The following is a 22,593-nucleotide window of genomic DNA, read 5'->3' on the forward strand; positions in this document are numbered from 1 at the left end:
GACGCTCCAGCCAACTCCAGAGGCGTAGTGCCTCCTGGCACAGCACACAGGACCCCACTCTGCCCTGCTTGTTGCAGTACCATGTGGCAGTGGTGTTGTCTGTGAGAACATGCACTAGACTTCCACTGATGGATGGCAGGAAGGCCTTCATTACCAAGTAGATGGCTCATAACTCCAATAGATTCGAGTGGGGCCAGGTGTCTGCCAGAAATCAGAGAACTATGGTCTATTTCTTTCCCATGTGACTTCCCCAATCCAGCAAGGACTCATCCGTCATCACGGTCAACTCCAGGTGGGGAAGGGAGAGCGGTCTGTCACTGGTCAGACTACAGTCAAACGTCATTACTGCTGTTCTTTTGCAGTCTCCTGTAAAACCTGGATGACATCCACTGGTTTCCTTGGTGTTTGGCTCGCTAAGACTTCAGTTTATATAGCAGAGCCTGCATATATCACATGGTGAAGCAGAATCATGAGGCCAACAAACCAAGATGTCTAAGAGTTGTTTTCACCAACACAAGGATCATAGACCAAATATCCTGGACTCAATGCAGCAGAAGAAAAACCCGGAACAGCACTGCATCCTGAATGGCTCCAATAAAGGGGAGTCTGTGCAAAGCAATTAAGTGTGACTTTGGCTCGCTGATCAAAAACCCAGGCTATCTCACGGATCCCTAGTGGGGAATAAGGATATACTGGGCATTTCCAATATGGACAAAGTGGAGCAACAAAACAAATTTCATTCTGCATTTTCCTTACAAGGACAGTATGGAACCGTGGTGGGTAGGGGGTAGTTGTGTTATGCATTGTGTGTTTTTTAAAAATCAAAATCAATAAAAATACTTCTAAATTAAAAATAAATATAATCGAGAACAAATGGGAAAAAAACCTAGGCTATGAAAGGAGTCTGCCTTCGTCTGTCCACAACAGACTGGCGAGCCCGCCTTCAGCACCCAGTTGTCAAGGTAGGAGAAAACTGGTAACCCCATCTTCGAGGGAATGGCACAACCACCGCCATCACTTTTGTGAACACCTATGGGGTTTGTGAACACCTATGGGGCACTGCATGCTCCAGGCCTACCTAGAACCGCAGGTAGCATCTGTGAGACTGGAGGACAGGCACATGAAAATATTCATCCTTCAGGTCCAGGGCAAGCATCCATTAGAATTGATACAGGACAGACAAAACTTGGACCAAAGTGAATGTTTTCAATTTGTCCTTCCGGAGGTAAGCATTAAGAGGGTGAAGATCTAAAAATAGATCAACAATCCCCATCCTTCTTCAGCACAGGAAGTAGAGGGAGTAAAAACCCATCCCTGCTTCAGAAGCCGACACCCTCTCGAGGACTCCCTTGGCCAATAGAGCCTGCACCTCTTGCACAAGATGGAAAGGTACTCCTCTCAAAGTCGCTCTGATGTCGATGAAATTGAGGTGAGTCAGAAACAAACTGTATGGCAAGCACCTGTGAGACAATCAGGAAGGACTATCTGTTGCATATGATGGTCTGCCACCCTGAAGTAAAATGTCTGACACTGCCTCCCTCAGGGCAGGTGTGTACCACTAAGGGCAAGCTAAAGTGGCTTGGAGGCGGATGCCACATGGGAAGGATTCAAGTGGGGTTGAGAGCTTGACTGAGTGGAGTGTTGTCCCTGGTGACCTGTGCATATCTGCTGGATCCCTGGTCATGGCAACAAAAAGGATGGGGTGACTACTGCGGTGGTGGTGGGATTTGCCACGCCTCTACGCTAGCCATCTGGAAAGCCTCAAAAGGGTCAATACTGCTGGAGAAATTGCTGGGAAGGACTCGAGAGGCCCAATGAACTGCTATGGCACTGCTTAACTTAGAACGTTTGATGGCACAATCACTTTATTTTGCCAACAAGGCGGGACCCGTCAATAAGCTTTCCCATTAGGGTCACCTGCATGTAACCAGTAAAGCCAATGGATCGCATCCACAAACTATGGTGGAGCACCACACTAGCACCCATCACATCCTCAAGAAGTCAGTTGTGTCCAGCAAGCTCAGATGACATTTGAATGTGCCAGAGGCCTGGAGCCCTTCTGAGAGCAGCTGCAAGATCTCCCAGCCATCTCCCAAAGGATTTTTGCAAATAAGCAGCCCACAATGACTGAACACAACACCAAGTTGATAGGGGAGATTATCTGTTTTCTGAGCGCCTCAATCCTTTTTAACTCCCTGTCCACAGTGGTCATGAGATGTGCATTTAGTCTAATCGTACTGGTGGAATCTTGAACCACCAAACTCTCAGGAGTCGGGTGTTGAGTAAGGAAGTCCGGGTCGCCTGGTGCTGGCCTATGACATCTGGACCCCTGTTTGTTTACTATCTGGCAAAAGCAGGGCTTTGTCAGGTACCCAGAAGTTTGTCAGTCAAAGCTTCATTAAATGGGAGCAAGGGCTCAAATGAAGCAAGCCCAAGGTGTAAAACTTTAGCCAGTACATTGGTTCCGATTTCAATTGGTTTTCACTTCCACTGAGGGTAGCTGCAGGTCCAGGACTTCAGCAGCATGCCTAATCACCACAGCAGGCAATGCACTATCTTTCATAGACGGTCCAATGGAGTTTACCAACCCTACGTCCGGGGCGGTATCCAACTCACTGACCTCTTACAAGTAGATGTAAATGTCAACATCATCTCAGTCAGCTCACTTCTTGCAAGTAGGTGTAAATGTCACATCATCACAGTCAGCTCCATCATCATCAGACCGATTATAATATGACAATAGTTGGGGCTGAAGCAGATTCGGTTTTAGGTCGGACACTGGAGTGGGCAGGGGCTCAACCTCCAGCAATGTCGGGATTGGCGTTGGTAAAGAGCAAACTGAAGTGGATCTTGGAGCTAGAGCGCACTTCAATACTGGAGTCGGGGGGGGCCGAGGTAGGTTTGAGGTGCTTAGAGAGTGCAGAGGGAGGACGTGCTGGCAGTAACCCGACTGGAGGCCCCTGTGGATCCACTGGGCCGTAAGGTGAGCCAGCCAGAGGGAACTGGAAGAATGTAAAAAAATATGCAGCAGGGCCTCCGTGAAGGCTTCTACTTGCTGCAACCTCACCAATGGCCGAGGGAATTCTAGGATATGGAATCGGCTCAGTGACCAGGGATCAGAAGTGAGAAGGGTTGGCACATTGACACCCTCTTGACTTCTCTTTGGACAGAGGGTAGAGGGATGGGGTAGAATCCTGCATTGACTTCTTGCATTCCTTTTCCGATTTACAGAACGACCTTGATCGCAAAAAAGACCTGTCCGTAGAGTGGCCTCAAGAACAACTCTTCAACCTTGACATGGAGTGAGACTAACACAATGTCCAAGACTTCTTTCCTTGTTCAATGACGTACAGCTAGGCTTCCCAGCCTCAGATCGCCTTTGGGTGTATAAGGGCACATTCTTCATACGTGTCAGAGTCATGCCCTGAGCCCTAGCCCCAAAGTGAGACCTCATGTGGGTCTGTTGCCAATATCTGTTTCCGACAATCATTACACAATTTGGAACCTGCCATGTTCAGTGGGGACATTGTTCTCTTGTATGCTGGACAAACTGGTGAACTAATTAGTCAACCGATGAAAGGGAACAGAGCTCCAGAACTGTGCATGAAGGCACAGAAAAAAAGGAACTGATCACATGGGGTGGCGTTAACACACAGCCTTGCTGTCACTTCTGAGGTGGAATGAAGTCAACACTGAGCTGCAGAGCACCACCTTGCAGTATGCCACAGCAGTGCCTGAAAATTTTCAGATCCAGCTTCGCACCTGGGGAATATGTGAAGAATCTAAATGTGAATCAGAACCTGTGATCATAAGTGAGTGTATAGTGTTGTTATTATGCTACCCTAGCCTTACAAAATTTCTGATTATTGACCTACATGCAGTTTGCAGTTTCCCGATTTTTTCCTCACCTATGCACTTCTGTATTTTTCCATTTCAAGTGTTGAATGGCACCAGTAACCAGTGAGCATTTTGTATGAGTGTATACTTTGCTTAGCCTTTCTCAGGAGTAATCTGACACTGTGTTGCATCGGTAACTTATGAGTAGTTTGCATGGGCGTGCATTTCTAGTGAAGCATCACAAATGGCAGTGACACACACATTATCACATAAGTCTAGATTTTTACACAAAAGCCCAATTGGTCTGAAACCTGTGCATGTTTTGTGTAGTTTTTGAAAGAAATACTCGAAGTGCATGAGAAAACAGAAGTTGTGCACATATTATATGTCTGCTTTCCTGGTTTAGTAGATTTTACAGATAGACACAATATGCCTCTTGTGATGAGAAAGCATATTAAGTTCTTTCACTGAAGGAATGGCTAAAATTGTGATCCAACTAAGGAGCAAAAGAATCATCACAGTATTCTTCAGTTTTACTATTATTTGAATGTAAAACGAAGGACCCGACATGAAATTAAATGGGACAGGTCTGTAAATGATGACATTTCTATGTAAGTCACATTTTCCCTAAACTGGGGTTCTCTTTACAGACCTCAACGCTAGTTATTTGTCACTTTGCAGTAGTTACACTACCAGTTACACACACAGGAGATGAGAAATATGCTCTTGGTGTTATAAAGAATTGGAACGCCTAAAATGACCGAGGTACTATAAGTTACTACCTTCCTACTTTCAATGTGGATCGCTAGTTACTTTAATTTGCTTATCAGTGTGTACGTGTGAATTGCTTTAAGCACCAAAATATGCTAAGACCCTCATAGAGGTGAGAGATATGAGTTTTATTACCTTTGTTAAGAACATATCCTACACTGTCATAGTCACTATATAGTTTGAGCCTCATATATCAATGTCAAAACAGAACAGAAAAAAGTTAATTTATGCAACTCACATCAAGAACACAAGCGGAATGACGTCAACAACGAATTTTAAACTTATATTTAAAAATGATACAAAATAACATTTTCATAGCCACTCCCTAAATATGATCAACCACTTAACTGATAGTTTGGAACCCCTTTCAGACAATCATGGGGCAAACAGAAGCTACAGGGCCCAACCTGTTGTTCAAAGGCTTGACTATGGATCCTGAGTAAATGGCCCAAGTACTACCCCTTCAGGACTTGACTCTCACCAGTACCGTGGGTCTAGCAGTGTCAAGCAGTCCAAAGCTTCCCAGGAGGAGGTATGTGCAAAGTTTACATAGGCATAAGGCTCAAAATCCACTCAGCAACCCCATTGAATGAATGCCAAGTCAGATACTCACTTTCATGGAAAAAGTAGTATTTATATAAAAATACAAATTGAAAGGATTTGCAAACAATGGCACACAGAGCAACAGCCCTTTCTTTTCCAGTCACAGCACCACAAAGGGTTACAGACCTTTGTGGTCACAGTGATGCACCAAAGAGACAGTACTTAGTCGTGGTGACGGTCCTGGGATTGCTGACTTCAGCGTTATACAGGCGGACTGTCCAATCAGTGCAGTGGTCCTGTCTGAACTGTGAATCGCACACTTCTCAATGAGTATCCACTTGACAATATTCCACTGGACCTCGCTTCCTCCAGCCACTCTCCTTCCCCTCACGGGATCCACTGGTCTTGGCAAACAAGCAGATGCTGGTGCTCCAGGGCAAATAAGTGGTTTTGATTCTCCTATGTGATGTCGCCTCACCCACCAAGGAGCCTAACAGACCTTGGTCCCCAGTCCTAGTCATAACATGCAGAAGTCATGCTGAGCTTCTACACGCTGATGTACAGCTACAGTTTGACAATTTGGGAGACTCAAGCTCCCCTTTTTATAGTCCGTTTATGGAGACAGATGTGATTTAGTTTCTAAGCCCTTCAAGTTCATGATAATGGTGTTGCCTCCTTTGATGTGCCCACTCCTCTGCGCTCTGTCCAGGGAGCAGCCTGTGCCAGCAACAGCGATCCCCATCTTGATAACCCTATAACACATGCCAAGAGATTGACAGAAGGATCACACTTGAATTTCAGCCTCAATGATCTATGCCTAAGGAAAGGTTATAAAGGGCACAGCTCTGCTCTTTATGATTCCCTGTCTCTGCGTGCGTCCCTTATAAACTCCATCATCTCTTTGACAATATGCCCAGGCCCCACTGTCCAGTGAGCTTGAAGTGCACAGGCAGGGGTGTGGAATTCCTAGAGCCCAACACATATTGTTTGGGGTCAAGGACAAAAAGTTGTCATCTTTATTTTGTCCTTGGAACAAGAAGGCCCAACCCCCAGCAGCACAAACCCTTTGTTTGCCAGTTTACAGGGAAGAGAACTATCTGCGGTTAAGGTAACGTTTGTGTCCACATGTTAATGCTGTTTGAAATTGAATTTAGATTCATTAATGCAAAGTCTTTATTATTAAGGTGAGAGCTGTAAATAAACGCGTAAGGTCACACTGCACTACTGACAGTGGTTCTGGTAAAAAAATGTGTACACATGTTTAAAAGGTTTAACAATATGAGGCTATGTATAATGCTCCCAGAATGCTCTCTGATTAGAAGCAAATGTTTGCAGAAGCTTGTAAGCAAGATTGATGATTATTTGCTTTCAAAATGAAATGTTCAGAAACAAAATGCAAGTAGTAAAGAAAATGTTTTTCTAAATTACAGTGACATTTTAGGTGCTATTTCTTTGAAGCATCATTTAGTAAAATGTGTTGATGCATGCTATTATTTCCAAAAAATATTCATAATGGAAAATCAGTGTAACCGTTTTCAACAAGATTATGGGACACATGAAAATAAATATGCATTGGCAAAGCCAACCGATCCGACATTGGTGGTCAGTCTTTTGGTTTTGTAAATGTGTGTCTTGTTTTGACATGGCTTTTGTAACACTTTAATGCTGTGGGAGCTGCCAGACCCTCACCATTGTAACAAACATTGACAAAAAGCGAAAAAAAACTTGTTCTCAAAAAGCACACATTGCCACACTAGTTCCTGGCACTAAACAAAACTACTTTGTGTGCCACTGTGCTCCCTGAGGAAGTGCAGAATGCTATCACTCACCGTAAAGTCAGTCGATAGAGAGAGAAATGTAATTGTTATAAAAACAAAATGTCTTGGTTAACGCCAGACCTAAGTAGGGGTCCAATTCTTCAAGAAAGTCACAAAAGTGTGCCCCTGGTATATGCCTTTGCGTTAGGGCTTTAATTAATTTTCAAGAATTTACAGAAGTACTCTTAGAAAGTGTGTGTGAACTGTATTTTAGCACACGCAATTATGCATGTATAGCTTTGCTCATACGAAAGCTTGTTGAGTGTTTACAAGTTCACTTTCCCTCCAATCACCTTTTTCCCAACCGTGGAAGAACCTCTACTTCTGCCCTTGTCAGGAGTAAATTTCCAGCATTTCTCAGTATGGGAAAAGATTAGAGAAGAGCTGGTGAAAATCCTTAAAACATGGAAGTTAGTAGGTTCATGCAGACTCAATAACATATTGCCTGCTCCAGCCCCAGTATATAGATCTGCTGAAAGGTGGCAAAATAATGAAATTGCTATGGTAGGGCTTCAAGTTACTAGTATTCAAGCCGTACTGTAGTATTAGCCCTGGCATAATCAGAGAGGCTATTTTCAGAGCTCTTATATAATGAGATTGCTGTTAAAATGTGTTGTAGCAGTACAAGGCAACAAAGGGACATGTAGACTTTTTTAACAGGACAACTAGATTAAAGAAGCAACCTGTCCCACGGACAAGTAAATATTTTATTAAATTCCACACCCCTGCACACGGGAGCCTGGCTTCCCCTTCCTCCAGTGTGTGTGTCCCACCCAGCTATCAGGAATTCAAGCAATCTACAAACCAATCTGGAATGGCTTGTCCACTTCCACAAGCCTTTTCAAAGCCTTGCGTTTCCAACATGGAACCAACTGACCTCCATGTACTATACTATACACAGGAACACACACATTACAACACACATGTGATGCACAAAGCTACTTACTAATGTGATTAAGACCAATGGCAAGTTAAATATGCAGCAGCTAAACGTTACATAAGTTTGCCAATAGGCCCCCTCCAGTGCCCCAGTAAAAAAAGCCTATTCACTCTGATTACTATTACAGAAACGATATGCTGCCACCACTGCGTTCATGCTACGTAACTCTTGGTCAGAGCAGTAACCCTTTACCACTGTCAGGGCAGCAGACTTGAGTACCCCTCTTGGTCTGACATCACTGCAATCCGGACTACAGGCTTAGGTCATGCCATAGAACAAGATCCAGGTTCAGCCAGGACCAAAAACTGGTACCACATTATCAAGATTACATTGTAGGTGGGGCACTCCGGGCCGGGGTACACGTTCATCACCATTCAGGGGACTTTTCTGTACCAATAGACAGCATTGAAAAATAAAGAAGAAGAAAAAAGAAGAAACACATTCAAATAACCACTCTATTGTGATAAACGGGTCAAGATACTGAAAGGATATACTCTGAGATGAGCAGTAATATCGAGTTACATTTACTGTTGACATTTTTTAGTGAAATGTTTAGCTAGTCAAATTGAGCCATTAAGTCACTGTATCGTTTCAAACCTGCAAAAGGTTTCTGACAGAAGAAAAAATAGTTGAGACCACTCCGGAAATAAGCTTGTCTGACAAGAACTTTCATTGTGTGGTTCTGAGCTGAATTTAATCTGCCTATCTTTGACCTGTTAATATCTACACTACATCCGAGATGTACGAATGTTTTTAAAAGTAATGGCTCCCCCCCCATCGATTACCTAAATCAGGGGGGGTTCTGTGACCACTTCGATCATTTTTGGAATGTCCTAGCCCCATTTAATGCTTCTGAAACTTTTTCAGAATAGTTAAACGGATTTAGAAATGGATACCAGGTTGCAGTTCGTAAGGGGTGTTATATGAGCATTCCTTCCAAATTCCAAAACTGTACCTATATGAATTGGCTGCAACCATAATGGTCACAAACCATTGAAAAGTTACCAACTCCCAAGTTGGGCAGGGTATCCTTTGGACGTCTTCCATTTTGTGAATCATGGTGGCAGCCTTATGGGGAGTAGGCTGTCTTTCACAGGACCACTGCCAACTCGCTCTGACGTTTTAAAAAATGGATTCTTTTTAAGCACCCTCTTGCGCTGCTTTAAAAACAATCCTTTTTTAAAAACATTCATAGGGATGGTGCCCTTCTGTTCCTTGCAAACCCTCACTGTTCAGGCAGTCAATCACAGAGAGTCGTAATTTGGGACCTTGCCTAATGATTAGTCATTAGGCGTGTCATTCTAAGACCCCTTCCAAATCATTACTTTGCCGACTGGACTATAAGTGCATTAGTCAGTGTGTAAAATAATTTACCGTGTGCAAATGTTTGTTGCCCAATTTGCAACTGTATTTTGGCAACCAGTATATTAGTACAGCTGACCATCATACCTTAAAGAGCCGAAGATCTCTCTCAGGCTTTCTAAACTGTTGGAATTAGAGGTGGTTTTGCTTTCCGTAATATCCCTGTTATGATGGGTTCGTGAGCAGCATTTGTGTTTTTTGTAGAGTAAAACACCATTAGGAGGCAACCAATGTACATACTATACAGAGTGATTCATACTTTAAAATAGGAAGTGTTACTCAAATATTTCAGCAGGAAGTTTGCTCTGAGCATCTAATACAGTGGTTCCTAAACTGTGCGCCGCGGCTCCCTGGTGCGCCCTCAAAACTAGCCAGGGGCGCCGCACACAGTCTGGAAACCACTCGGAGGTGCTTTGAATCGGCAGCTTTTCATCATGGTATTGGAAACAAAAACCCCTGCATTAATTATTGTGACCAGCGGAGGGCGCCAAAGTACCATTAATAATATCCCTATGACCAAAGAACAAAAATAGTTTCCAATAAATGGTTTTCAGCAACCAGAAGGAGAGAATAAAGAAGACAAACTGTAAATAGTGTAGGTACAGGTACAGGCTGGGATTACGTTCCCCCACCCGCCAAAAAAAAGTAACATAATGGGGAGCCGTGGCCAACACGGCCAATAGGTCAAAGGAGCCGGGGATCGAAAAAGTTTGGGAACCACTGATCTAATAGATCAAAGACATGAGAATACAAAATAAGACTTGTATATCCATTTTCCTGCTTACGTGAATACACAAAATATTGGATAAGTGTCACTACACTTTTTTAAATGTTATTTTAAAGCGTGTACATTGTTTCATTCACAGTTGAATTCAATCATATTAAATCATGATGCTCTCAAGCAGCGGTTTTCTTAGCAGTGCCGTCAGGATTACGAAGATGTCTTTAGACATCTGGTGAGCCTAAAAGTGCCTCCTACAGAGACAATCGCATAACAATGTTGTTTTGAGTGTGATACAACTATCTATGCTAATGGGCTGTGCCTTCTTAAGAACAAGGAAATGTGTGTTTCCATGGAACAAAGACAGACGTTGGTCTCCGGTTGAAAGCTCTGTAAACCATATTTTTGAAAAGAGTAAGTATATGTAGACTTGTGTTTTGCTGAGTGCAACTTTGCATATATTTTATTCGAACTATTGCATTCAGAGTAGCGGTGAGGATGTGTGAGGACACTGGTTGGTGCCGTCATAGCTGTTGTTGTTGAATTCTGTACGATATCACCCGAATATACATAGAGCTCTTTCTTTAAATAAACATATTTGCCATAGAAAAGTTAAGGATCTGTTTTATATTGGTGTAAGCATGATGTAGGAGGCTGGCCTGGTTTGTAGTGGGTACCAAGGGGTACTTACACTCTGCACCAGGTCCAGTTATCCCTTATTAGTGTAGAAGAGGTGTTTCTAGCAGCTTGGGCTGATAGAAGGTAGCTATAGCTGAGCAGCTTAGGCTGAACTAGGAGACATGCAAAGCTCCTACTATACCACTGGTGTCATATGCACAATATCATAAGAAAACACAATACACAGATATACTAAAAATAAAGGTACTTTATTTTTATGACAATATGCCAAAAGTATCTCAGTGAGTACCCTCAGTATGAGGATAGCAAATATACACAAGATATATGTACACAATACCAAAAATATGCAGTAATAGCAAAAGGAAGTAATGCAAGCAGTGTATAGTTACAACAGATTGCAATAGGAGCACATAGGTGTAGGGGCAACACAAACCATATACTCCAAAAGTGGAATGCGAATAACGTATGGACCCCAAACCTATGTGAGTTTGTAGAGGGTCGCTGGGACTGTAAGAAAACAGTGAGGGTTAGAAAAATAGCCCACCCCAAGACCCTGAAAAGTAGGTGTAAAGTGCACCTATATTCCCCAGAGAGCACAGAAGTCGCGATAGGGGAATTCTGCAAGGAAGAACAACACCAGCAATGCAACCAAAGTGGATTTCCGGACGAGAGTACCTGTGGAACAAGGGGACCAAGACCAAGAGTCGCGACAAAGTCGAGATTGGGCAGATGCTTAGGAAATGCCAGCTGAGGGTGCAAAGAAGCTGCCGGCGGATGGAAGAAGCTGTGGATTCTGCAAGAACGAAGAGGACTAGGAACTTCCCCTTTGGAGGATGGATGTCCCACGTCGTGAAGAAGCTTGCAGAGGTGTTCCCACGCAGAAAGACCGCAAACAAGCCTTGCTAGCTGCAAGGGTCGCGGTTAGGGTTTTTGGATGCTGCTGTGGCCCAGGAGGGACCAGGATGTCGCCACTTGGATGAGGAGACAGAGGGGGCGTCCAGCACGTCAGGGAGCCCTCACAGAAGCAGGCAGCACCTGCAGAAGTACCGGAACAGGCACTACGAAGAGGAGTGAACCGGAGCTCACCCGAAGTCACAAAAGAAGCTCCCACGACGCCGGAGGACAACTCAGGAGGTTGTGCACTGCAGGTTAGAGTGTCTGGGACCCAGGCTTGGCTGTGCACAAAGGAAATCCTAGAAGAGTGCACAGGAGCCGGAGCAGCTGCAAATCACGCAGTACCCAGCAATGCAGTCTAGCGTGGGGAGGCAAGGACTTACCTCCACCAAACTTGGACTGAAGAGTCACTGGACTGTGGGAGTCACTTGGACAGAGTTGCTGAGTTCCAGGGACCATGCTCGTCGTGCTGAGAGGGGACCCAGAGAACCGGTGATGCAGTCTTTTGTTGCCTGCGGTTGCAGGGGGAAGATTCCGTCGACCCACGGGAGATTTCTTCTGAGCTTCTAGTGCAGAGAGGAGGCAGACTACCCCCACAGCATGCACCACCAGGAAAACAGTCGAGAAGGCGGCAGGATCAGCGATACAAGATTGCAGTAGTCGTCTTTGCTACTTTGTTGTGGTTTTGCAGGCATCCTGAGCAGTCAGCGGTCGATTCCTTGGCAGAAGGTGAAGAGAGAGATGCAGAGGAACTCTGATGAGCTCTTCAATCGTTATCTAAAGAATTCCCCAAAGCAGAGACCCTAAATAGCCAGAAAAGGAGGTTTGGCTACCTAGGAAGGAGGATAGGCTAGCAACACAGGTAAGAGCCTATCAGAAGGAGTCTCTGACGTCACCTGCTGGCACTGGCCACTCAGAGCAGTCCAGTGTGCCAGCAGCACCTCTGTTTCCAAGATGGCAGAGGTCTGGTGAACACTGGAGGAGCTCTGGGCACCTCCCCTGGGAGGTGCAGGTCAGGGGAGTGGTCACTCCCCTTTCCTTTGTCCAGTTTCGCGCCAGAGCAGGCCTGGGGGATCCCTGAACCGGTGTAGACTGGCTTATGCAGAGATGGGCACAATCTGTGCCCATCAAAGCATTTCCAGAGGCTGGGGGAGGCTACTCCTCCCCAGCCCTGACACCTTTTTCCAAAGGGAGAGGGTGTAACACCCTCTCTCTGAGGAAGTCCTTTGTTCTGCCTTCCTGGGCCAAGCCTGGCTGGACCCCAGGAGGGCAGAAACCTGTCTGAGGGATTGGCAGCAGCTGCAGTGAAACCCCAGGAAAGGTAGTTTGGCAGTACCCGGGTCTGGGCTAGAGACTCGGGGGATCATGGAATTGTCTCCCCAATGCCAGAATGGCATTGGGATGACAATTCCATGATCTTAGACATGTTACATGGCCATGTTCGGAGTTACCATAGTGACCTATGTATAGTGCACGCGTGTAATAGTGTCCCCGCACACACAATGTCCGGGGAATTTGCCATGAACGATGTGGGGGCACCTTGGCTAGTGCCAGGGTGCCCACACACTAAGTAACTTAGCACCCCACCTTTACCAGGTACAGGTTAGACATATAGGTGACTTATAAGTTACTTTAGTGCAGTGGTAAATGCTGTGAAATAACGTGGACGTTATTTCACTCAGGCTGCAGTGGCAGGCCTGTGTAAGAATTGTCAGAGCTCCCTATGGGTGGCAAAAGAAATGCTGCAGCCCATAGGGATCTCCTGGAACCCCAATACCCTGGGTACCTCAGTACCATATACTAGGGAATTATAAGGGTGTTCCAGTATGCAAATGTGAATTGGTGAAATTGGTCACTAGCCTGTTAGTGACAATTTGGAAAGCAAAGAGAGAGCATAACCACTGAGGTTCTGGTTAGCAGAGCCTCAGTGAGACAGTTAGTCATCACACAGGGAACACATACAGGGCACACCTATGAGCACTGGGGCCCTGGCTGGCAGGGTCCCAGTGACACATACACTAAAACAACATATATACAGTGAAATATGGGGGTAACATGCCAGGCAAGATGGTACTTTCCTACACATGGTGAATATGACAATATCACGAGGACAATACAACACATGTGCTGCAATTATTTCCTTTACCAGCATGAGCTAATGCCAGTTGGCACGATTAATTCTACATATGATAGCTGTGTCAATTCCACATAATTCAGACCTGAGTAATGTCGTCTTGCCCTGCCAGAGAATTCCGGCGACCCTGTAACTAGAAGGCTCAATTCGTGAGCTCTTTTTCACTTTCAGAACACAGCTCATGCCTCCTGCTTGCTTCACTTTTGGACTGCCTTTGGCTGCTGTTATGGCACCACCGAAAGGGCTCACCATGGTCTAACACCACTGCAGACATGCGATCATGCTAGTGGATCAATATGGGAAGGTGTATTGGATAAAAGTCGAGTAAGACAATATAAGCCGAAGGATTCCCAGAAGGTAGGTGACTAAAGCTCATAAACAGGAGATGGTGACGCACATGTAGCAAATCCCAATGTGCAGTTGGGGCAGTGGGTCACAGAGGAGACAGGAGGCAGTGGATTCTAATGACGAGGAAATGTGCCAATCTTGATGTTCATCCATGATTACTCAAAGAAACATTTTTTCAAGGAACACGAGAATCCGAATATGTCCCACAGATTTTGGGGGTTATTACAACTTTGGAGGAGGTGTTAATCCGTCCCAAAAGTGACGGTAAAGTGACGGATATACCACCAGCCGTATTACGAGTCCATTATATCCTATGGAACTCGTAATACGGCTGGTGGTATATCCGTCACTTTTGGGACGGATTAACACCTCCTCCAAAGTTGTAATAACCCCCTTTGTCTCTAGAAGAAAGTCAGGTTATCTTGAATGTCAAGTTGTTCACAGTGAGACAATTACATAATAAAATGTGTAATACATGTTTTTCTGCAAGACTGCATCTCGTCTAAAAGGGTTGCCTTCAGAAATTCAATGGAGTGTACTTAGTTTCAGGTGACAGGTTTTTAGAGCGGAGTGGGATGCATAACAAAGAGGGCACCACATTTATTATAAGTTTGCATCTGTGGGTTTACATTCTTCTGACTGCAGCATTGTATATGTTTCCCTCAAGCTGTTTTAGTTAGGGAGGCGAAAAGACTGTATTAATCATTTAGTTCCTTGACTATATACCAGTGAAAAACATTTAGGGGGTGATTCTGACCCCGGCGGTACTAGACCGCCGGGGCCAGGGTCGGCGGGAGCACCGCCAACAGGCTGGCGGTGCCCCGCAGGGCATTCTGACCGCGGCGGTTCAGCCGCGGTCAGAAGAGGAAAACCGGCGGTCTCCCGCCGGTTTTCCGCTGCCCTTCTGAATCCTCCATGGCGGCGCAGCTCGCTGCGCCGCCATGGGGATTCAGACACCCCATACCGCCATCCTGTTCCTGGCGGTTCGCCCGCCAGGAACAGGATGGCGGTATGGGGTGTCGTGGGGCCCCTGGGGGCCCCTGCAGTGCCCATGCCAGTGGCATGGGCACTGCAGGGGCCCCTGTAAGCGGGCCCCACTTTGAATTTCACTGTCTGCATTGCAGACAGTGAAATTTGCGACGGGTGCAACTGCACCCGTCTCACCTTCCCACTCCGCCGGCTCAATTCTGAGCCGGCGTCCTCGTGGGAAGGGTTTTTGCACTGGGCTGGCGGGCGGCCTTTTGGCGGTCGCCCGCCAGCCCAGTGCAAAAGCCAAAATACCCTCAGCGGTCTTGCGACCGCGGAGCGGTATTTTGGAGGGGGGAAGTCTGGCGGGCGGCCTCCGCCGCCCGCCAGACTTAGAATGACCCCATTATTGTTGGTAACACAGTATTTCAGTATGTGGTAAATATGTAGTTTTATATCACAGGAAACCTGGGTTTTCCAAGGCATTGGGGTCCATTCTGTATCAATACTCCGTGTTAAAATACTTATTAGCTAGGGAATGCTACATAATGCAACACATCACGTGCCGTGAGTTGCTTGATAGGCTGTACAATTTGTCTTTGCTGAATAATTCAGTGACCCTTGTTGAATAACTGGTCATCCACTGCTGCATAATTTCACTTCTTTAGTCTCAAATCAGATGTACTTGAATCATGTGGTAATGCGGGATCGAAATACTGTAGCATGGTTGGCTGAATTATGCAACTAAAGCAAATTATGCAGCATAACTTGGCACATTTTGTGACAGTATTATTTTGCTGTTCTGTCTTAATACGTCTAAGTACTTTCTAATGTTTCATCTCCTTAGCATCAGTTTAACACTTTACTACAGGAATCATCATCTGATAGGTGACGTTAATGTTTGCAAAGGCTCTGCCACCGCGTAGCATCCCGTGTTGTGCTTTTTTTAAAGTGACTTTTGATCTATTTGCATTAGTCTTATTTTGGTGAAATCTGAAATGTATGCAGCATGCAGTACGACATATGGCAAATGTGATAGATTCATAATTATGCAGAAAACTGCTGTGGCCGCAGAATCACACAATTCCAATGTCTCTGTCTGTAATATATAGAATTAGCACATGAATACTTACCCAAAGAGGCACAGAGAAGTAGATACGCTGGCTGGGGTGAGTAGTCATACATGTCGGTCAGTATGTCTGGATACAGAAACACACTGGGGAGAAAAAGAACATGCACAAGATGAAGTGAAGAAAAAAACACACTTGGATTTATGTCAAGCAGATAAACCATGGGCTCAAGTAGCCTATGCCAGGAAGAGACCAGGACTTTGCAGTATATGCGCAATTAATGGGACGTGACAAGGCAAAGAATGTAATAAAGACTGTTTACCATCTCATCATCGCTCTGTAAGCCATTAAAGGTATCAACATAGCGGGCAGATATATGCATAACTGACTGACACCAGGTTTTCTGGAATATACTACATGGGTGGTTCTGTCTGAATCACTTTGTATGTAAGAAGAAAACATATCCTTTTTTCACGCAACACACACAGAAGACTGAAAGTCAGCAAAAGCAATTTATGGCAAAAATTTATAACAAACATATACTAAAATATTGATAGTTGTTGTGGTGTGCAAACATGGGATGTCCCTTTAACTCTGATGTGCTTTAAAGATTCTTAGTACATCGCAGTTAATGCTTGTAACCTAGCGACGGGAAGGGACAGTGGAGAAGCGAAGCGAGTAGGTGGTAGGAAGAAAAGGTCCGTTGTGGTGGCTGTATATATAGGACCATTTTGGATAAAGAAGCTCAAGAGAAACGTAGTGGTAATGGAAAATGGGGAAATGTGGAAATGTGGATTATGTCGATGTTAGCCAAATGTAAATGGAATCATAAAATGGTGGAAGCCAGCAAACAAAAAATGATTTGGAGAAAAGAAGGGTAACTAGTCTTGATTCAGATACAGATTTATCAGGTAAGGAAGTCCGCATCTGAAGGAAGCCCACATACCTTAAAGATGATGTGTAGTACTTCTGAGAGTCCTCAATACTACTGGTATACAAAATATTTCACATTTGTGCAATATTGAGAACATAAATTGGTTGTTTGTGTTTAATATGTTTTCTAGAATAAGTAAATTGGTATAGAAGATGATTATAAAAAGTGTCAAACAAGTGTTAGTAGCCAGGTGTAATGTTTAGTTACGCACGTTATTGTATTTACATCATAGTGTACATTAGCGTGTCTCCTCCGTTCGGAATCCTGGATGGACGTTTGGAACTCGTTGGGGTGGATTTGGAGTCGGAGGAGAGACGCGCAGCACACGGACTTTAGACTCGGCAGGCTTTTGTTGTTACAACCACAATAAAGAGTCTTCATGTATAAAGAAAAGACTCCGTCTTTACACCAGGGTATATTTTATGTTTTATTGTTAGATTTGTATACTGTTCATTGACGTTACCAAATTGTCATATTCTAGAATTTTATTTTGTCATTTTTTCTGATATTTTTGGGAGCAGGATGTGTTGTGGTGTTAAGCATGGGATGTCCCTTTAACTGTGATGTGCTTTATAGATTCTTAGGTACATGACAGTTAATGTGTGTAACCTAGCGACGGGAAGGGACAGTGGAGAAGCGAAGCTAGTGGGTGTCAGAAAGAAAAGATCTGTTGTGGCTGTATAGGTATCTTAGTTAAAACTCATTAAGAAAATTGGCTATCCTCTGCTTGTACCGTTCGTAACAATACTATTCACAATATTGTTGAAAAAGTGCTCCGTAGTTAGGGCTAAAGTGCTTGTGTAGTGTATAACCAAGTGTATGGTACACAAATAAAAAGGAAAAACTTCATAATGGCTCTGCAAACAATAGTTATGCAGAAAAGCCTGATCCAAAAACAGGTCAGTGGAGACTCTATAGTCGGAACCGTTTGAGTATCCTAACAAATGCCTGTATCTAAACATCACGTATGGCTAACAGCTTTGTGAACCAGTGGAAAGTCCCAGTTGTAGAGACTCCCAAAAACTTTGTTTTTGGCCAGCCTTTTCTGTAAAAAAATTGTCTACGAAGCTCTTATGAAGATTTTCCTTTTTATTTGTGTCCCATACACTTGTTTACACACCGCACAAGCACTTTGCTGTAACCATGGAGCGCCTTTTTCAATACGTTTGTGAACAGTATCAACAGTTTGGTATATTTTTGTTATATATTTTTGTCAGCAATTGCTTTTACTGACTTTCACTCATGATTGAAGAAAAATGCATGTTTTCTTCTTACATATAAAGTGAATCTTACAAAACTTTCTTTGTAGTATATTACATAGAGCCCAGGTTCTGAGGAATACAGGGTTACCCCATACTTGACAACAACCAAGGTTTCTACTACATCAAGAGCACTGCAGGGAGATGCCATACTTGGCTGCCACAGATGACCACAAGAGGAAACCAGGATGCAGCAGATGCTCTCAAAATGGGCCTTATTGTCAGGTGAAAATGAGGTGCCCACATTGCAAAATATCCTGTAGCTGGTGGCTATGGAAATATTTACACCTGAGCTGGCTGGCACCGAAGATTGCTATCCATAACAAGAAGCCAAGCTCTCAACTGATATGGATCATAAACTCTCTATTTATGCCATAGGTGGCCTTCATTGGAGAGTTAAAGCACCCTGATGAAGTAGAGTGAACCTCCATTAAAAGAAGGGCTCAGTTGCATGTGAGCAAAGTGTGCACTGGAATGGGAGCAAGCGCTGACTTCTGAAAAGGAGTCTTGGTCTATGGTTAAGAGAGCGTAAATTACCAGATAAGAGAAGGTTGCATTCTTCCTCAAGAAAAGTGTTCTCAACAGTGGAAAGTACGTGTTCACTAGTGAGTAAACGAAGCATGCAGAGGCTCTTTTCTAGCCTTGGTATCCATGGCTACTCTAAGAAATGAAATAATCTTCTAGTAATGTGAAACCTGCACCTTTCACTCTTTCCGTGTTCTGTTTACACAGGTAGCGATAGGAGTACAGCGGTGGAATCTGGGTCAGGGGTTAGGGGAGCAGGTGGCTGGGGCCAGGCCCAGGTGCTCCAGGGAGGAGCCCGATCTACAGGTTCCTGATGTCAACGACTTTGGACTGACACTGCCTACATCATGTCACAGTATCTGAGAGTCTGCTCACGGCTCTCTCTCCACTGAAGCCAAGAAGAATCATTACTGAGGTCACCAACTCGTATTTAAGGGGTCTGAGCCTGAGGACCTGGTCTCATCACATTCACCACAGTACAGCTCTCGAGTCTGCCTATACCTGGGGCCACTGGAAATACGTGTCAAGAGAGGACAAAATTATGCAGCAGGGCTGACTAAATTATGCAGCAAGAAAAGGCAAATTATGCAGCACAATGCGGCGTATATTATGATAGTATTTCTTCTTAATTTTGTAATATTTACACATGGTATCACTGGGAGAACATTTCACTTTGTTGGTACCAGTTAACAATGTAATACTGTGATACAGCAATAAGGAACCAACAGAAGAGAGGTCAACATTTGAGAAGGGCCTTCCACTGCGCAGGAACACAGGTTGCCATGTTTTTATTAACTTTTGAGCTGGTTGAGCTCGAAAAAAATGTTTTTGTTAATGTTTTTAGTATCTTTTGATCTGTTTGAGCTAGAAAAAATGTTTTTGTTAATGTTTTTAGCAACTTTTGATCTGTTTGAGCTAGAAAAAATGTTTTTGTTAAAATCTGCAAAGTATGCAGCAGATGATGGATTATGTGGCAAATTCATACTAATCCTAAAATGCCACAGCATCTCATAATTCCAATGGCCCAACCTATAACTCACATTGGGCATCTCAGGGTAGCGACTGTCGACCAGATGTACGATTTTTTGTTTTGCGATTCGCAATTTGCAATCCGGTTGGGAATCACAAATTGCGAGTCGCAAAAACAAAATGTACAACATTGTTAAGCACACTGTTAGCGATTCCCATGGGGTCACAAAGACCTATCTCATCAACATTCATGAGGTAGGTCGCAATTTGCAACCTTATTGGAAATGGCCGCATTCACAGGGACGGTGGCCTGCTGGGGACAGCAGACCACCATGTCTGTCACTGCTTTTTAAATATAGCAGGTTTTTTTCAAATGCAGCCCGTTTTCCTTAAAGCAAAATGGGATACATTACAAAAAAAATAAAAATGAAAAGTTTTCTTTTCATTTTTTCAGAGTGCTCTAAAAAATGTTTTGGGTCCCCATTCACAAAGGGGAAGGGGTCCCTTTGGGACCCCTTCTCCGTTTGAGAATGGTTACCACCAACTCGAAGTTGGTGGTAATCTACGAATTTTTTGCAATTGCATTCTGGTGGCAACACATACCAGTGCAACTCGCTATTAGGAAGGAATTCCCTTGGCACGCCCCTTCCTAACAGCAACTCGCAAAAACATTCTGGGATTCCGTAATAAATTACTGAATCACAAAATGGGGTCTGTACATGCAAAAAAAATTTTTTTGCTTTCGCTAATGGCTCGATTCTGCAATTCAGACCATTTGCAAATGCAGAAATCCTTTGTACATCTGGCCCTGAATTCCCAGCACCTGTGCCTCTATCTTTTATCACAATCCCCTCACAATGGAGTTCCCCCAAGCCCAGGCCATCGTAGCTTGGCCTCTGATCCCATTACTCCAAACATGGTGGCCCTTAAACATAGACCCCTAGTAGAGGCAGCACCATGGGCCGCCTACCATTGGGGCTTCAGTGCTACTGTGGTGCCATTGCCAGAGAGGTGTTCTCCTGAGGCTAAATATTCAATATTTGTCCATAATCCTTTCCAAGTAGAGGTCCCATTTAAGTCCTACCTCCCTGACGCCTCATACCCTAAACCACCACTACCAACGCCTCATCAGGGATAGTAAGCACTATATGTATGCAATTTAAACACTGAGCCTTGCACTCTGACCCACTACACTTACAACAGGAGAGTCAGCTACCAACTACATCTTAAAGCTTAGCCGGGCCCCATAAAACCTTCAAATGAGAGAAACTAGTTTCCCCTCATCCACATCGAACCTTGACCCTGGTCTCTTTATTTTTACCTTCGTGTTAACGCCCTTGAATTAGCCTCATCATAGTTACCTTAGAAACTTACCCCCATTCTCCTAACCTCCCTGGTCCCCTCTACCGTTGCACGTAGGTCGGCGGACCCCGAGTGCCCAGCATTGTGGCCGAATCCCAGGCAACAACATATCACTTGCCTCTGTGGGCCCAAAAAGCAGCACCCTATCGAACCTGTCCCCTGGAAAGTTGCACTACCTCCGACCACCACGCACCACCCATGTAACCCCACCCTGTGCGCCCCACTCTTACCAAAGCACTGCGGAGGTACCCATCACCAGAGAGTGCACAATGGACACGCTGAGGTTCCGCCACCGCCAGGTCCGGGTCCGGTCTTTCGCCACCAATTTGGGCATCGGAATTGCACGAAGGAGCCTGCCGACGAGTAGGAAAGTCACAGCAGAACCCAGCACCAACAACGTGGGGGACTGAGAGAGAGACATGTTGCTCTAGTCCCAGCCCGAGGTTCCGCTCAAATAGGACACTACTGTGAGCCCTTCACTCAGGGCCCTGAACTCCCACTCGGGACCCCTGACCGCTCGCTCCTAGGACCCTGCTCTAGGCCCCTCACTCAAACCTCACCTGCAGGGTCAACCCGCAGGTCTCTTCCCTCGGCTCCTAGGGCACTCCACCTACTATGTCTGCCCCACTTAGGGCCCCGCTGGGGCCCGAGGGCCCTCTTGCCGCTGTAGGACCGGGGCTGGTGCGTTCGAGTCTGTTGCTCGGAACTCGAGGGGCGCTGGGATGGCGCTGGGATGGGCGCACCCGCCCGTTGCCGCGTCTCGCGCTGTTGTGAGGCGGTTGCTGCTCGCTCTCCGGGCTGCAGTACAAGTCTCTGCCCACTTCTAGAATTGATCTTCTTTGGCAGCCGACTCGTTCCTCCCACTCATAGAAGTTATTGTGGTTGCACACACAAAAAATGTTTTTTGGTCTGCCAAACCCTTTTCAGCCACGCCTTCGGATCTCCGAGCAGGTTTTAATCGTGAGAGGGTGGGTTGGCCTCACCGCGGAACTAAAACATTGTGCCACCCACGCCTACCGAAATCACAACGACATTTCATCATTTATTGTAATAAGTAGAAGTCAACGTACTTCAGCGTTTCCGCTGGTAATCAGATACCGCGGCCAACAGGTGAAGTGCAGATAGCAGTAGTATGGAAACACACACAGACAGTTCTTTAAATGTAAATACAGAACTGTAGGTATTCACTGTACCAGAGTACCAATGTGTTCCTGCGAAGTGCCAGAGCTCTCCCATTAATTGTATCGCAGTAGTGCTGCAAACCCAGGCACCTCCCTTGAAATATAAGAAGTGCAGGAACCATACATGCCAACATTTAAGAAGAGGTAAGTGGGAGATTTTTAAAGCAAAATTAGGAGGATGTATTTGCCCCACTGACTTTATTGAAGCAGAGGCAATTTCAGGAGGGAGACTGCCAAAATGAAGCTGTTTTTTTTGCTTCAAAATAAGTTGTCTCCTGCCTGAACCGGATCTTTTGACATGTATGAGGACTCAGTACCGGA

The 22,593-nt window shown here is 45.0% G+C and overlaps 1 protein-coding gene across 2 annotated transcripts in view; it reads right to left on the bottom strand.

Moving 5' to 3' along the window:
• Window positions 1-21,970, bottom strand: part of LOC138285807 (TLC domain-containing protein 1-like) — a 131,116-nt gene extending 109,146 nt beyond the window's left edge. Inside the window, exons 1-2 of one of the 2 annotated variants that reach the window (XM_069226201.1) lie at window positions 21,652-21,970; window positions 16,106-16,188 (exon numbers count right to left, since the gene is read on the bottom strand). In XM_069226201.1, the coding sequence (XP_069082302.1) occupies window positions 16,106-16,157 (52 nt within the window). In that variant the 5' untranslated portion in view covers window positions 16,158-16,188; window positions 21,652-21,970. Of the gene's footprint in view, window positions 1-16,105; window positions 16,189-21,321 lie in introns of both variants that reach the window. The other variant, XM_069226200.1, reaches the window with a different exon arrangement.
• Between the last annotated feature and the right edge of the window lie 623 nt (window positions 21,971-22,593).

This window comes from Pleurodeles waltl, chromosome 3_1 (genome assembly GCF_031143425.1).
Source record: "Pleurodeles waltl isolate 20211129_DDA chromosome 3_1, aPleWal1.hap1.20221129, whole genome shotgun sequence".
NCBI lineage: Eukaryota > Metazoa > Chordata > Amphibia > Caudata > Salamandridae > Pleurodeles > Pleurodeles waltl.